Raw genomic sequence first — 17,474 nt, 5'->3', positions numbered from 1 at the left:
TTTCCCCTAGCCACCAGTTTGCCTCTGTAGAAATAAGCAAAAGTTAGATATTTTTGGTAGCCTCTATAGAGATATATATACACACACAAATACACAAATGAATACATATTTAAGTGGCATTTATATTCTTTTCAGTTTTGGTATTCTGTGATTTAGTTTAGCCACGTATTCATTATTAAGTACCATTATTGTTCCATACTCTATGCTGGATGTATTGTTATGAAGAGAAAGTCCTTGTTCTCAAGAAAATTTAATCTAACAAGGTTAAAATACACACATAGACTTTAAGTGTAGTGTGGTATCTTGTAAAATAGACAAACCTATGGGCTCACAAAGGAAGATTACTTAGCCCATCTGGGATTCTTGGGGTCAGAGTCTTAGTGTAGGAACTGGGTGAAGAATGGAAAAGGAAGTGATTATCCAGTTTGAGTAGTGAATAAATGTAGGGTAAGTGAGATATTTATTCAGTAACATAGACTATTGCAGTATCTAGATAATGTGAGGTTTGTTGGGTATTTTTCCCCGATTTATTTTTCCTTTTCTTCGTTCTTCTTGAAAGGTACAACTGGATTTGGAACAAATCCAGGTGGTCTCTTTGGCCAACAAAATCAGCAGACTACCAGCCTCTTCAGCAAACCATTTGGCCAGGCCACAACCACCCAGACCACTGGCTTTTCCTTTGGTAATACTAGCACACTAGGACAGCCAAGCACCAACACCATGGTAAGGAAACAGGCCTTATTTGTAGACTTAAGGCTTCTAATCATGTCAGACTCACAAGTTCTATTTCTACTGCAGTTCTGAAGGGTTGACAATATGTAAAGAGAAGAGGACAAAATCTTCGAATAATTAAGACATAGATTCCAGTCCAGGCTCTACTCTGTGTTCAATGAGAAGCTGCTGAACAAGTCACTTATCCCTTCTGAGCATGTTTTCTTAACACTAAGAGCTCCTTAGTGTCCTTGAATTAGCCATCCTGAAGCTATAACTTAGGACATTGACTCCAGCCCTCCAATAGAGTATAGGAGAAAATATTTATAAACTACAGGCTGTATTTCAGAATGTTCTTTCCGTTCATTCTCTTAAGCAGAGTCAAGCAAAGAAGTTTAATTCATTAAAATAAAGAAGGGAGAGCTAAAATTCATAGTCATATTGGATATTTACTACTTCTGTCCAGATAATAAAAGATAAAGTGTTTACAATCATTACCAGTTTATTTTTAGGGACTCTTAGGGAAGTATAAAATTAAAGATTAATTTGAGGTATGATTTATTGATTGGAATACTTGGAATTTACTTGGTCTTACAATTAGAGATACTTTGCCTGATTTAAAAAAAAAACAAGTACAGGTAGACCCAAAATCTTCAAAAGGATTATGCACTATGATCAAGTGGGGTTTATCCTAGGAAGGTTGGTTCAACATATTTTCATATTAATGTAATAAACCATAAAATAAAGGACAAAAGCCATATTGTCACCTCATTAGGGGCAGAAAAGATATTTGACAACATTTCATAATAAAAACACTCAACAAAGAGTAGAAGGGAATCCGGCAGAGCCAAAACAATCTCGAAAGAGAAGAAAGCTAGAGCACTTCGCAATTTTAAAACGTACTATAAAGCAGTAGTAATGAAGACAGTGTGGTACTAGCATAAGGTAGTACTGCACATAAATTGGGAATACAAGTAAGAGTCTAGAAACAAATCCTCACAGTTAATTGACTTTCAGCAAGAGTACTAAAACAGTTCAGTAGCGAAAGAATAATCTTTTCAACAAATGGTGTTGGGGTAATGATTTTCCACATGCAAAAGAGAATGAGAATCTTTTCTTCACACAATTGTGGTAAATATAAAAGTTAACTCAAAATGGATCAAATGTTTAAATGTTGAGCTGAAACTAAAACTCAGAGGAAGAGGAATTAGGCAATGATTTTTTAAATAATACCCCAAAAGTAAAAGCAGCAAAAGGAAAAAAATAGAACTTCTTCGAAATTAAAATTTTTTTGTGACTTAAAGCAAAAAAAATACCCACAGATAAGAGAAAATGTTTGCAAGTCATATATCTCATAAAGGACTTGTGTCCAGAACAACAAAGAACTCTTAAGATTCAATAATAGGCTATTAAAAAAAATGGACCAAAGACTTAAGTAGACATTTTTCCAAAGAAGATATACAAATGGCTAATAAGCGTGTGAAAAGATACTCAATGTCAGTAAGTAGGGAAATGCATATCAAAATGGCAGTGAGGTATCACTTCATATCCACAGTAGGAAGACTATAAACAAGAAAATATATATATATCTACATATATCGTATAAAAATAATGAGTGTTTTCAAGAATTTGGAGAGATTGGAACCATCATGCATTGCTGACAGGGATATAAAATAGTGCAACCACTTTGGAAAACAGTTTGGTGGTTCCTCAAAATGTTAAGTATAGACTTACCATATAACCCAGCAATTGCACACCTGATATTTCCCTAAGAAAAATGAAAACACAAGCACTTATACACAACCGAGCATAACCAAAAGGTAGAAACAACCCATATGTCCATCAGTGATGAATGGATAAACAAATGTGGCATACCCGTATAGTGGAATATTATTCAGCTATAGAATGGAATGAAGTACGGATACATGCTATAATATGGATGGACCTTTTAAACATGTTAAGTGAAAGAAGCCGTTCACAAAAGACCACATTTTGTATAATTCCATTCATATGAAATGATTAGAATGGACAAATGTATGGAAACAGAAAGTAGATTAGTGGTTGGTTGCGTAGGGATGGGGAGTGACTGCTGATGAGCTTAGAGATTCTTTTTAGAGCGATAAAAATGTTCTAAATTTGTAGAGTGGGCATGGTTGCACAATGCTGAACATAGAAAAAACCCACTGAATAGTCCACTTCAAATAGGGAAATTTTATGATACGTGAATTATGTCTCAGTAAAGCTGTTTTAAAACACCATGTTGAATTTTCAGTTCAGCTGTAGTTCATTAGTGCAATATTTTTCTTTTGTTGACTAATGCATAAAAAATCTTAAACAATGGATGATACAAACTTTGCTTATTTGGAATGTGTGTACTTTCTCGTAACGAATGAAGACTTTTTAACATTATGTTGCTGCCTCTGTCCAAATTAATATGACTATTTTCAGTTATTTGATTCAAAATCCATTTCCCAGCTCAGTATTAATAAGTTCTTTAGGCATAACTCTCTGAAAATGAAGCACCCTGTCATGCGTTTTTGTTTTCAGTGTAGCATCCCTATTACCTTGTAGAGCACAAGAGTTAGTGTAAAGTCTTCATAGCTGTCCACGACCTTGGAACTCATCAGACTTAGATATAGATATGAATTTTTGGTCCTGCCAATCAGGAGCTCTGACATCTTCAGCAAGTTTTTAACTGCTCCGAGCTTTATTTTCTTTTGGAAAATGGCTGCTTTTCAGGGTTGTTGTGAAGAAATGTCCTATGTAAAATATTTAGCATAATGTGTCACATGAACTTGGAAAAATGGCATCTATTATTATTAATCTAAGATTTTTAATGACAGTTGACTATTGTAGGATATCTTGTAATCTAGATTACCTTTTGCAGGGTTTATTTGGAGTTACCCAAGCCTCACAGCCAGGAGGTCTTTTTGGGACAGCCACAAACACCAGCACGGGGACAGCATTTGGAACAGGAACAGGTCTCTTTGGGCAGACCAATACTGGATTTGGTGCTGTTGGTTCGGTAGGTTGTTACAGTTGACTGTAATTTGAAGATGTGTATAAATCTGTTAGAGGAATTTCTAAGAAAAATCTGACTGTCTTTTAAGTATTTTTAAACTTCCTTGCCCCAGTACTTTGCAGTTTGCTTCTGATAGCAAAATGTCACTCCAGTTGGTTAGTTTAAATTGTCAAGTCTAAATTGAGATGCTTTTGCTCTTAAAATCAGATAATTTTTAATTCCTATTTCTAACTTCTATTTTGGGTGATGAGTTGGTTTGATATTTGTGAATTAAATAGTTTTGGTGGTGATCATGTTGTTAAAATTGTTGGTATTCTCAAGATTTTGATGCTCCTGGACACTTCACTGAATTTTTTCTTAAAGTCATTTAAGTTAAAAAAAAATACCATTTAGGAATGTACTTGACCTAAAAATAATAGTAACTTCTGTACTACCACTGAAAGTGGTATATGAAAATCATTACGAAACAGCCAGTTTGTATTATGTACCCACTGTAGCAAGCTTTGAACTGTAGTTTAAAGAAAAAGTCCCCAAATTGTGTGGTTGTTTTTGTGGAGATTTAAATCTGTTATTTCTTAATTTTGTTTGGGCAGCTAATTGAGATGAGACATTGAGAAAATTATATAATGCTTTAGAAAGTTCTTGTTTTTTTTAACAACTTTATTGGATATAATCTACTTGCCATAAAATTCACCCTTTTAAAGTTTAAAATTCAGTGATTTTTAACATGTTCACAGATTGTGCAACTTTCACCACAGTCACTTTTAGAACATATTTGTTACCATAAAAAGAAACCTCGTCCCCATTAGTAGTCACTTCTCATTTTCCCTCAGAGTCACCTCAGGCCTGCTGTCTATGGATTTAACCTATTCTGGACATTTTGTATGAATAGAATCACATCTTTTGTGATTGATTTCTTTCACTTAGCATAATGTTTTGACGGTTCATCCATGTTGTAGCATGTTTAAATTTTATTTTAATTGTTTATGCTGGCAAATTAAATGCATGATAAACATTTCTGTTACCAGGTAAAGAATACTTGATTACCTTATTATTTTCTTCACTGAAATGTTATGTTTGCTGAGGCGTTACCGTCAACTTCTCAGGCTAGGAGCATTCTGTGTATGGTTACTCTTACTCAGATTAGTATATTTTTCTGATAGCTGTTACTCATCTTCATTCATACCTTTTTCATAAAACTTACGGTGTCTTCTCTCCCTTACCCAACACCCAGTCCAGTATACCTGAGGTAACCTCTGTTTACTGTTTAGGGTGTATCTTTATACTACTTAAAATTTTCCTGTATTGTGTTCTTTTTAGACCCTGTTTGGCAATAACAAGCTTACTTCATTTGGAACCAGCACAACCAGTGCTCCTTCATTTGGTACAACCAGTGGCGGGCTCTTTGGTAACAAACCAACCCTGACTTTAGGAACCAATACAAACACTTCCAATTTTGGTACATATAAAAAGCAGGTTTGACTCTCTTAAAGTTACACTGACTATACCACACATCATTCTCCTGATTCATATGACTGGGAATATTTTTAAATTCTCAGGTAAGCTGTGGCTTGATGTGAGGTACCAGAAGGAAAGGTTTAAAATCAAGATCGTGGGTTGAGATGCCTGGAGGAGATGTAAATTGCCTTAACTAATTTATATTCTCTTGACTCCCTACTTTGGATAAAATGAGGCATTCAGCACATGTAGCAGTAGTAGTACCTTACAGAATGTTGGTTCTCTAATGAAGATAGATTTCTTTCAAGATAAAAAACATCATTTTCTTTGGATTATCTTACCAGTAATTGAGAAACCATAAGTGAAACACATTTGGTTGAGATAACACATTCTGTTAGACCAGGTTTCAAACAGGGAAGTGGTGCACAGATAAGATTTATGATTCTTCTTTTAAGTTTTTGTTTTTTGAGATTTGATGATTTTCATTGAAAGTTGAAGCCTCTCTGATTTGGGGGTTTATTCAGTAGTTTTCCTATAGTTGCAAGTTTTATTTTTGAATACACGCTCATTGGAAAAAAAATTGTAAAATACAGATAAGACTAAATAACAGAAAAACAAACTGCTCTTCAGAGATATGCTGGAACATTTTTAATTCATTTACTAGAAACATTATTATATTATTTTAAAATGTCTTTTATAACTACCTAAGTAAGTTTTTAAACAAATTCAACATAATGTGAGTTAAATCAGATATGAAAAGTTCATTTTATTACCAAGGGAAATAGCAATTAAAATATTTGTTAAGGATTTCATGTGCCAGACACATTATTAGGCTCTGCATATCTAGTGGGAGTTGAGTACAAACATATGGTCATTTGCCATAGGTCAGCAGTTAACAGTTTTTCAGTGAGTTTTTGAGTGACCTTGTACTGGAGGAAGAGGCTACATTAAGCATTCTTTGGGTGGTTATATGTTTTCATGGGAATATGAACTATGTGAAGGAGGTAAATAGGTCCTTGTCAGGTACCAATTCCTGAACTAATGTATTCAATTTGATTTTTATAATCCCTTTTGTTATGTTGTTCATTCACTCCTAGTAATGATTATCATTCTATCTATAATTCTTTTTCAGCTCTACTCTATGAAAGAATGGTTTTGAGGAAGTTGACTTGATTAGCATGGATATCAATTTTGTGCACATGTTTCTTTTTTCGTCCTTTTTTAATCAGTTTACAACGCTGTGCTGTGTCACTTTCTGGTATACAGCATAATGTTTCAGTCATACATATACATGCATATATTCCTTTTCATATTCTTTTTTCATTATGGGTTACTACAAGGTATTGAATATAGTTCCCTGCGATATACAGTAAAAATTTACTGTTTAATTATTTTATATATAGTATTATCTGCAAATCTGAGACTCCTAATTTATCCCTTCCCGCCCCCTTGCACTTGTTTCTTATTTATGAAATAAGATGGGAAAGATACTTAAGGGTTAAATCAGTGTTTTTCAACCTTTTTTAAAATCACTATCACTTCCTCTTCCCCACGAAGCATTTGTAGGCCTTTTTTCCCCTTAATCATCTTCTCACCCCACAAGGTTTTAATACCACATGTATACTGTGTATCTGTATGTGTACTATGGCCCTTTGAAAGGTCATAAACCATCTTATGTCTATGATTTTTTTCTGCCCCTTAAGAACTAATTTTGCTCCATTTGAAAATGCATGGGGGTTTTTTGTTGTTTTTTTTTTTGTAGCATACTTTATGTTCAGGATTAAATATATTTTCTCTCTGACAAGGTGTTTGTAGGGGCTATACTTGATAAAATTTTCTGGTCTGAAATGTATTTGCTGTTACTCCATGGTTGCAAATTTCTGATTTGTTTGGAGATTTTGTTTGTTGTATAAATGTTGTACTTACGTTCAGTGATTTGAAAGTGAAAACTCATGGATTTATTTCATATGCCTCACTAACCTGCGTACTGAATTTGAATTGTCCTTTGTTTAATTTTTATCCCCAGTGCTATAGAGTAGGTGCTCACTAAAAGTCTGTTAATGAATTAAAGAATGAATAAGTGGGGCCCTAAGAGGAAGCACTTCCTGTAAGTCAAATGGAGGTTGCAGGTAGCAAGTTTTGTTTTATCCTTGGGTGAATTTATCATTCCATTACTACCCTAGAGGGATCCAGATCTAAGTAAGTCTCTCTTTGATGTTCCTATTGTCTTTTTTTTTATTTTAATTTTTATTTTGAGGGAGGAGGTAATTAGATTTATCCATTTATTTATTTTTGGAGGAGGTGCTGCAGATTGAATCCAGAACCTGATGCCTGCTAAGCATGTGCTCTACCACTTGAGCTATATCCCACCCCACAACCCATGTTCCTGTTGTCTTGGGAAACTGTCAACTTTGATGTTACGGGCAGAGATAATCTTCTGATTTGGGAAAAAGTCATATAACAGATCTGGAAATGGAATAAGTTTGCACAAAGATTTGTAGCATCACTGTGTCATTGTTAGTTGCATGTTACCCAGTATGGAATTGTGTTTCATTATGGTGGTGATAAATCCACAGAGTTAAAGGTCGGGTTACCTGCTATAGTTGATGTTCCCACATCCTTAGGTCATTCTTTAGAGTCATCAGTTCATTTTCTTAGTAATTATTCCTAACAGGGATGAGTTTAAGATTAAGTGAGTATATGACAGTGTCTGAATTTCTGAATGAACGGAAGAGACTGTTTCAGGAGAGAAATTACAGGCAGGATGTCAACACTTGTGAGCAACAGTTTAAAGAGGTTGAAGGTGGTAGGGAGGGTGTAACTCAGTGGTAGAGTGTTCACTTAGCATGCATGAGGTCCTGGGTTCAATTCCCAGCACCTCCATTAATAAATAAATAAACAAGCCTGATTACTGCCCCCCCCACAAATCAAAGACAAAAAAGAGGTTGAAGGTCTTTTGGGTATTGAGAAAATAGTAAAGATAGTACTGGGTAATACGTTGTTGATTCTTCATGCTACGTGGTTAAGGGAACAATTGAGCTATTTGTATACATAAACATCTGATTTTTTAAGCTAATTTTTAAAAACCGAGACATAATTGACATATAACATGTTAATTTCAGGTATGTAACATAAAGGTCCAATATCTGTATATGTTGTGAAATAATTACCACAATAAATCTAGGTATCATTTGTCATCATATGTAGTTAAACATTTTTTTTCTTGTGATGGAAATTTTAAGATCTACTCTTAGCAGTTTTCAAATACGCAGTACAGTATTTCTAACTACAGTCACCATGCTGTACATTAAATCCCCTGGACTTACTTGTTTTATAACTAGGAATTTGTACCTTTTGACCGTCACCCTTTCTCACATTTCATCTATCAACCCACCCTCTGCCACCAATCTGTTCTCTATATCTATAAGCTCATTTTTTGTTGTTGTTGCTGTTTTTTAGATCCATAGAGAAGTAAGATCATATTTATTTATTTGTCTTTGTCTGGCTTCACTCAGTTAGCATAATGCCCATAAAGTCTATACATGTTGCACAAGTGCAAAGATTTCATTGCATTTTGTGGCTGAATAATATTTCATGGTATGTATACACTATGTTTTCTTTACCCATTCATCTATAGATGTGCACTTAGATTTCTTCTATGTCTTGCCTATTGTGAATAATGCTGATGTGAATATTAGGGTGCATCTATCTTTCCAAATTAGTGTTTTTGTTTTCTTTAGATACACATGCAGGAGTGAAATTGCTGGATCCTATGATAGTTATATTTTCAACTTTTTAAGGACCTTCCATACTATATAGTTTTCCATTGTGGCTGCTTCATACATTCCCACCAGCTGTGCATGAGGATTCCTGTTTCTCCACGTTCTCACCAACACTTGCTATTTGTTGTCTTTTTGATGATAGTAGCCATTCTGCCAGGTGTGAGGTGATATCTCATAGTGGTTTTGATTTGCATTTCCCTAATGATTAGTGATGCTGAGCATCTTTTCATGTACCCGTTGGCCATCTGTATGTCTTTTATTTTTTTCCTTTTATTTAAATTGAAGTATAGTCAGTTACAATGTGTCAATTTCTGATGTACAGCATAATGTCCCAGTCATGCATATATATATACACACACATACTCATTTTCATATTCTTTTTCATTAAAGTTTGTTACAAGATACTGAACATAGTTCGCTGTGCTATGCAGAAGAAATTTGTTTTGTATGTCTTTTTCCCATTCAGTAGATTGCCTTTTCATTTTGTCGATGGTTTCCTTTGCTCTGTGTGGAAGCTGTTTTAGTTTGATATAGTCCAACTTGTTTATTTTTCTTTTGTTGACTTTGCTTTTGGTGTGAAGTCCAAAAACATCATCAAGATAGTGCTTACCCACTATGCTTCCTTCTGGGAGTTTTATGGTTTGAGATCTTATTTTCAAGTCTTTAATCCATTTTGTTCATGGTGTAAGATAATGGTCTAGTTTTATTCTTTTGCATATGGTTGTCCAGTTTTCCCAGTACCGTTTATTAAAGAGACTGTCCTTTCTCCACTTTATATTCTTGGCTCCTTTGTCATAAATTAATTGACCATTAATTAATTGTTCTTAATTTTAATTTAAAATTGTTTTGAAATAACAGACTTGATAAACCATTGTCAGTAAGAATCTGAGGAAATGTGTGGTATAAACAGTGTAAGTTGGGACTTAATTCCCTCCTGTGGGTTTGAGGTAGTTCACAAGTATCTCATTTTCTACTGTTATGGGAAGATCCTTTTTGGTTAAATTCTAACTCAGAAAGAAAAGGAACATCTCTAAGTACTTTTTCTAGTTTTTTCTTTAAAGAAAATTGTGCTTGAGTAGGCAGTGCTCCACTTTTGTAGCATAGCTTATTAATTAGCACAAAGAAAAGATGTAATGAATGCATGGATTAAATGTATTGAGATTACGTCAGATTACTTGCTTGGATTTTAAATTAGAAGTATGTTTTCACACTGTTTAATTATTTACCTTTTTTTCTTGATACTTTTTATTTTTCATTCAGAAATAATCCAAATATTGGCATGACAAAATATAATATTCTTAGTTTGTGATACTGACATATATTCCAAGACACTTTGTTTTCTCTGTTATGTTTTGAATTTGTTCCCCTCCATGATATCTTTTAAAAAGACTTTAGGTGTTTCACAAACAGAATTTGCTGGCCAATGATGATTTCCCCCTCCCTTATCAAAAGAGGTTGATGATGTTTTCATTAGCTGTTTTGAAGAAACTTTCTTGTGGATATGTCTGAAGGAAAGAGAAATGATAGCAGTGATGTGATGTGTAGGTGTCTGTGGGGAGACTGGTGGATTTTAGAGGGGAATCACAGGATTTTCTCTAAGTGATGAGTCATAGTGAAGGAGGATAGTTTGTTCAACTCTCCATCGTCTCTGATAATGAAAGATTTCAACTCAAGGAAAGTTATTCATAGATTATCTTCTTTTTAATACCAGCTGGCTGAATCTTTGAGTACCACTATGAGCTGACTGAGTCTGACACCATTAAAGCTCGTCATGTGTGATCAGTCATACGTTGCAATTCATACAGGGTCCATCTGTTCAAAAGCTGCTGTAGAGATTTTTATAGGTAATTTTCTCTTAGCAAGAACCTTTAGGTTCAGTAAAGTGTCTTTGTTGACTGTTATAAGTTTGAGGGAATTAGTTTTCCTTCTAATAATTCAACATGAAACATAGGATAGATAGTTTGAGCCTTACAAAGGAAAAATTCTCCAAGCTCAAGCACAATCATTTTGCTTTAATATTGGGTGTTATCCTAAATTGAATTGATACTTCAAGTCTGAAATATAATTAATAGGAAGGTTGTGGCATCTGTTTACAGTTAACAAAATTAAACAAACAAAAAAGCGTTAAATTAGCCTACCATTTAGGATTTCTAAGTATCAATAACTGAAAGGATGTGAAGCTTAGGGTCAGACTGCTTTGTTTTAAATTCCCTTGTACAGGAAATTGAGAGTTGTGTTGAAGTACAGTCCACTCATTCTTTTGTCCTTCCAGGGTTCGGCACAAATACCAGTGGGAATAGTATTTTTGGAAGTAAGCCAGGACCTGGGACTCTAGGAACTGGGCTTGGTGCAGGATTTGGAACAGGTAAGGAACTGTACCACAAGATTTAGGAAGTGATACAACTTGCCTTTTTAATTGCTGGAACTGAAGACCTCTGTTTAATCATACGTGTGGAAATAAGAGGCCTGGCATTTCCTTTTCACAAATGGATTTATAAAACATTCCCATGTACTTTATTAGGTTTTAAAACACTGTCACATTTACCTGAGAGGTTGTATGTTCCCTTTCTACAAAATGTTTGTCCTCTGATAGTCCTGGTCTACCTGAGATTTTCAGCATTTAATGTGAGACTTGTCAGTATGATAACATTATTAACTTTAAGTTCCCCTGTGTTTTCTTTGTAACAGGGATTTGAGACCTTGAACTGTTAATTAAGCTTTATTACCACAATAGTAGTGCAGGAGTAAGAGAACATGGTGAGATAATTAACAAATATGCTGAGGTTTTGCAAAGACTGTGCGCGCTTCTCAGTTCTTTTCACCTTTTTATAGTGCTAAAATGTCAGGACTTTGTCTCTAACCCTGCTGTTGATAATTATTTTTCAGTGCCTTTGAAGACATGGTCCCTTCTACCTGCCCAGCTGTTTTAAACAGTTCGGGGTGGGGGTCATAAAATGAATAAGTGCTTGTACATTTCAACAAGGTAGTTTAAGAATATAGTTTCGCCCAGTTCATCAATTCATCTGACCATGGATTTGGTCAATTAGTTACAAACTAAAGCTATCTGGGCAGTATCCCTCTCCTTTTTTAATAGAACCTCATTTTGTACTCTATGAGTGATTTCCTTTTGTTTTCTTTTAAAAATAAAAGATATAATTACTTTTTTTGAAATTCGGCAATATGGAAATATCATAAAAAGTCTACATTTTTTAGCAGTGAAGTAACGGCTGTTGAAAGTTTGGTATATATCTTGTTAAACTCCTTTATATACATTTTTAAAATATGGATAAATATATATATATATGTATATACACACACACACATACATACACATGCATGCACATGTTTGTACAAATATGTGTTCTCTATATAGAATTTTTATGATATTCTTAAAAGGAAGCCATAGCCTACTTTTTAAACAAAAGACTGAGATGTATCAGTTGGATGTAATATTAATGCAGTTGGTTGCAACAGCATTTTAAAAAATGAACTAGAATTTTTAAAAAACATTGTACATTGCAAGATTAAGTATTGATTTATTTTAACTTTTGTTTTAGTTATATGTATGTGTGTTACAGGTCTTAGTGTATTTCATATTATGCACTGCAGTCAAAAATGTTTAAACTGAAAACAGCTGCCTTGTTTCATTTTCATTTCCCTGACATTTTTGACATACATTTTTTCTTTGGGGCAATGTATGTGGATTTAACTCATTTTTTAAAAAATAATTGTTTTAGTATTCCATTGTATGTAAACATGCATGTTTACCTACATACATCATAATTTATTTAGCTTTTCCCTTATTGATGGACATTTGAGTTATTTGATGTTAGCAATGCAGTACTGAACATCTATGTTACATAATTTTGTGTGTGATAGTGATTCTATAGGATCGATACTTAGAATTGGTAATTATGTCAGAAGATTACACTATTTTGACTTTTGGTCAGTCTTGCTAACTTTAATTTGCCTTCCAAAAAGAATGCCAGTTTACATTTTTGCTCAATATTTTATAAAAGGGCTCATTTTCCCATACTCTTCCATATTGTTGGGCTTTGTCATCTTTGTGTGTGCGTGATAGTGGAAGTTGGTATGTTCTATTGTGCACTTCGCTGATTGCTGGTGAAGGATAACCTTGTGTATGTCTACTGGCCATTTGAATCTTTCAATTCTCTATTTATAATATGTGATTTTTTTTTTTATTTTTCAGAATGCTTTATATATAGTGGATATTAACTCCTTTTGGTTGTATGGTTAACTTCCTTTTGAGCTTTTGAGCTTATTCAAATTCTACCACATAGATTTTGCAAGAAATAAAAACAGAAAAGCTCTAGTTTTTTGTACAGTGTGATTCCTAAACGTAAGCAGAATATAACATCTGATATCAGTGTTCTCTTCTAATCCCAAAGGAAAACAAAATAGCTTTGGCATAGGCTTTTTCAAGGTGGTTTTAACTGTAGATAACTTACGAACTATAAACCTAAGTCCAGGTAGGATGCTACTCTGATATCTGTTACAGGTATTTCATTAGTCTTTGTCATTTAATTTTGTTTATGGTATCTTCATGTACAAGTTTTATTTTTGTGTGATCATAGTTGTCATTCTCTCCTCTTTAGCTTGAGTCTTGTGGGTTATGATTAGCAATGCTTTCTCCTATAGTCCAAGGTTATAAAGTGTTCTATAACTTTTTCCCTAATGCTGTGTCTTCTGTTCCACAGTAATGTAATATCTTAGCCTTTTTGTTTGAATATATTCGGTTTTCCTTCAACAGTTATACCTCACAGACAATGAATCTCATTTTCTTTGCTGTTAATATATTCCTAATTCATGCTTTGTCCATATAAACTAAAAGTCATACAATTAATTAAGAATTTTACACTCCCAGCTTTATCAATAGATCATGGGGTAGTGAATCACTGAGCACACTATTGAAGTTCTTTGATGATCACATCTGCTAAAGCGGACTTGTGACTTTGAGACGAATGTGTCTGAGATTGTCGTATATAAATACCCACATTAATGAATTCTGCATTTCATGATATTGTAAGTAGAATAACATTGTAGCTTCGGACTGTTTGGGGTGGGCATTAACTAAGTGGATATTCCTGTACAATTTCTTGTTTTAAGTGGTAGAGATTCAACTCATACCTCAATAGAAGTACATTTTCATGTAACATAGGCAAAGCTTTGGGTACTTCATGAGTAATAGACTATAGACATCTTAAATGTACAAATACATAAATTTTTGTATACTAGATTTAAGTGACCAATCTTAGTATAAAATGTTTTAAATTATCTTTTGGCATGTGAGTTTTTTTTTTCTCTCTTGATATGCTCAGACTAAGGAATACTCATTAAATCATGGGTGCATCAGTTTATTGTTTCACAGTGATACTAACTATCATTAGCACTATCAGTAGTATGTCATTTTCTTGGTAGTCTTTTAGTAATATTATGAAATTTTAGTTCTTAAAATTTTCTATGAAGCAATAATAAATTTAAGGGTGTATCTAGTAAAAGTTTGTTGTGCTAACATATACACAGAAAAATCTATCCAAAGCTAATACAGATTATAGATAAAATTAAATTAACATTTATTAGAAGATCTCAAAGGAACATAACCATTTTTACTTATTCCTTGAGCATCCCTGGAGTTTTCAGGACCACGATTACCATGGTGTACCCATATTTCTTCCTTAAGACTCCTACAAGTAGTCCTAATTACAGTACATTGCATGAATTGACATTATCATATATCAGAATGTCCCTCAACTTGTGTATTATTAGTAAGTCCTTTGATTAAACATAAAAAGTCATTTGTGCATAATATAAGACAGATCTGGATAAAACACATTTTTTTTCTTTTATGGGTTATTAAAATACAGTGATTATTAGACTGTTTCATGATTCTTCCTTCAGGGTTAATGAAAATACACACCCATCCAGAACAGAAATTTTTGTCCATTTTGTGTATTCGGGTTACATCTAAGCTTTTGTTTGGGGAGTAAGGAAGTATTTGTTCCCTGGGGGTGGACGGAAGAATCCTGAAATTTTTGCTGTAAATTATGTCCTTGAGGTGTAATATAATTATAGTTTTTCTTGAAATTTTCACCAATTTCTGATGGTTTGGAACTTTAAAAGAAGTCTTAATCCCTCTTTCAAAGCTGGGCTTTTCAAGGTGAAATAATCCTATTGGTAAATTGTTATCTTATTAATGAGGTTAGACAGGATATGTTTTGTCCATTTAGTAGTCACCCTCACTAATTTTAGTATGCATTTTCTTATTATAAACTTCCTGTCTTTTTTTTTTTTTTTGGTTGAGATCTCAAAGCAGTTTCCATTTGATTTTTTTGTGCTCCAAATAAATGTTTGGAGTGATTTTCCTGATAAACCATATCTCTGTCAAGAAACATTGATATGTTCGGATCTTCCAGATTGCCAATAACTTTTTAAGGAGAGAGAGGGTGGAAAAATGTTTTTAATTTATGCCAATAACTTTAACTTATTCTAAAAAACTAAATTCTTCCTGTTTTACACTTTAAAAATCACTACTGACAACAAGGTCCATTAAAAATTCATTAGGCTTTAAAATACAGGTTTCTGCAACAGGTTACCTCCTAGTGAAAATATATTTTTATTCCATCCACTGATTCATGCTGAAACTTGAATCTGTTTAGTAGCCTCATCACAAGGCATTTAGCTTTTTATTTTTAAAAAAACTGTCTGAAATAGTTTTCATGAGGTGGTATACTTGAAAATGTTACTTCTTGCTCTTCAAAGAAGATTTATTGGACTTAGTTTTTTCTGTAGCCTGCATGTTAGTCTAAAATACAACGTAATTGGTCCAACTGAGTATTTTGATTTGCAGATATTGAAATTTAAGGAAAACTACCACTTTAAAATTCTTTTGAAATCTGTTTTACTATAGAGTAGCTGTTAAGAGCTCTGGCTGTATTATCAGGTACATCAAGGTTTGAACTCTGCTTTCACCACTTACTACATTTGTGACATTGAGCTAATTACTAAACTCTCCATTTTCTCTTCTGTAAAATGGGGATAATAGTTCCAGCTTCAGGCTTGTGAAGATTAAATGAGATGATACTAGCTAATATGTAATGAATGTTAGTATCTGCCAGACATCTTCTAAATGCTTAATATGTGTTTGTTCGTTTTAATCTTAGGATAAATATCTCAGCTATGTATTATTATCTCACGTTATAGTTGAGGAAACTGAAGCACAGAGAGGTTGTCTGTGATATAATGTGTTCAGCACAGTCCCTGGCGTATAGTTAGCATTTACTGTGTTAGCTTTTGGTTAAAGTGAGTGGTTATTATGAAGTTTCCAAATGTTTTATATTTTTAAATAACTGACCTTTGGCATCACATTCAAAGGATCTTCTGTGGCGCTTTTCTTTCCTCTTGTCTCCATAGCTCTTGGTGCTGGACAGGCATCTTTGTTTGGGAACAACCAACCTAAGATTGGAGGGCCTCTTGGTACAGGAGCCTTTGGGGCCCCTGGATTTAATACTACGACAGCCACTTTGGGCTTTGGAGCCCCCCAGGCCTCAGTAGGTAAGTGTCAGTCACTTTAGAAGGCTTTACTCATTTTATTTCTTGCTAATACTTAACTTGCTGACTTGATTTTCCACCCTACCCTATCCCATCTCTATCAAAGCGGTACACATACACAGGTCATTAAACAATCGTGTAGTGCGAAAGGACTTATAATAGATCCTGGCCTTCCCCACTTCCCCACTCCCAGGCCTGCTCCCCCAAGAAACCCCTTTTGTTAACAACTTTTAATTCATTTGGTGTATATGTAACTTCATATCTCTAAATGATGTGCTTATATTGCTGTGTTTTGCTTAAGTCTACGTATATTTGACTTGTTAATGGCAGGTGAGAATTTAGCTCAGTTATCACCTCTGTTCTTTATTCACTTCTCCCAGTATTGCTGTGTTTACTAAATTCCCTGAGTTTAGTTTTATCTATTAAAGTGTTTTTCATACTTTCATTTGAATACCCCTTCCCAGTTTTTGTGGTATCTGCCTACCACCTTTATTATTTCTAACTTAAAATTAAGTTACTTTATAACTTAAATATATATTTTTTGTAAGAAAATTGTTTTACCAAAAATAGAAAACTGTTATCACTTGGCAAAAATAGGGTAACTGAGATGGATTGATGGATGGATGCAAGAAAGGAAAAGAAGGAAGAAACGAAGAAGTTAATCTCTATACCATTAAATTCATTTCCTATACTATCATGATCCATGTTCCACATTTTGAGAACCTTTGTAAATTTAAGTCATGTTTTTACATTCTTTTCTTACTCTTTCAACTGGGAGATGGTATTTCTTTAGTTCCCTTGGTCAAGTAAGGCTAGTAGTGCCCTTCCTTACCCTTCTCTCTCTCTTATTTCTTTGCCTTCTTTATCAACCTGATAAGGTTGATAAGGTACTCTCTGTTAATTATTACTAAAGAAAATTTTAAAATTGCAGG

General features: G+C 33.8%; 1 protein-coding gene across 6 annotated transcripts in view; it reads left to right on the top strand.

Annotated features, from left to right (window-relative positions):
* Window positions 1–17,474, top strand: part of NUP98 (nucleoporin 98 and 96 precursor) — an 81,703-nt gene that overhangs the window by 20,106 nt on the left and 44,123 nt on the right. For 3 of the 6 annotated variants that reach the window (XM_031680930.2, XM_006203395.4, XM_031680929.2), the window contains 5 exons: window positions 560–723; window positions 3,599–3,736; window positions 5,054–5,192; window positions 11,246–11,338; window positions 16,405–16,545. In XM_031680930.2, coding sequence (XP_031536790.1) covers window positions 560–723; window positions 3,599–3,736; window positions 5,054–5,192; window positions 11,246–11,338; window positions 16,405–16,545 — 675 coding nt within the window. Of the gene's footprint in view, window positions 1–559; window positions 724–3,598; window positions 3,737–5,053; window positions 5,193–10,528; window positions 10,818–11,245; window positions 11,339–16,404; window positions 16,546–17,474 lie in introns of those variants that run through there. The other 3 variants (XM_015238498.3, XM_006203394.4, XM_072969331.1) reach the window with 3 other exon arrangements.

The sequence above is a fragment of the Vicugna pacos genome, chromosome 10 (assembly GCF_048564905.1).
Source record: "Vicugna pacos chromosome 10, VicPac4, whole genome shotgun sequence".
Classification (NCBI taxonomy): Eukaryota; Metazoa; Chordata; class Mammalia; order Artiodactyla; family Camelidae; genus Vicugna; species Vicugna pacos.
This window is presented reverse-complemented; position numbering and strand designations above follow the sequence as displayed.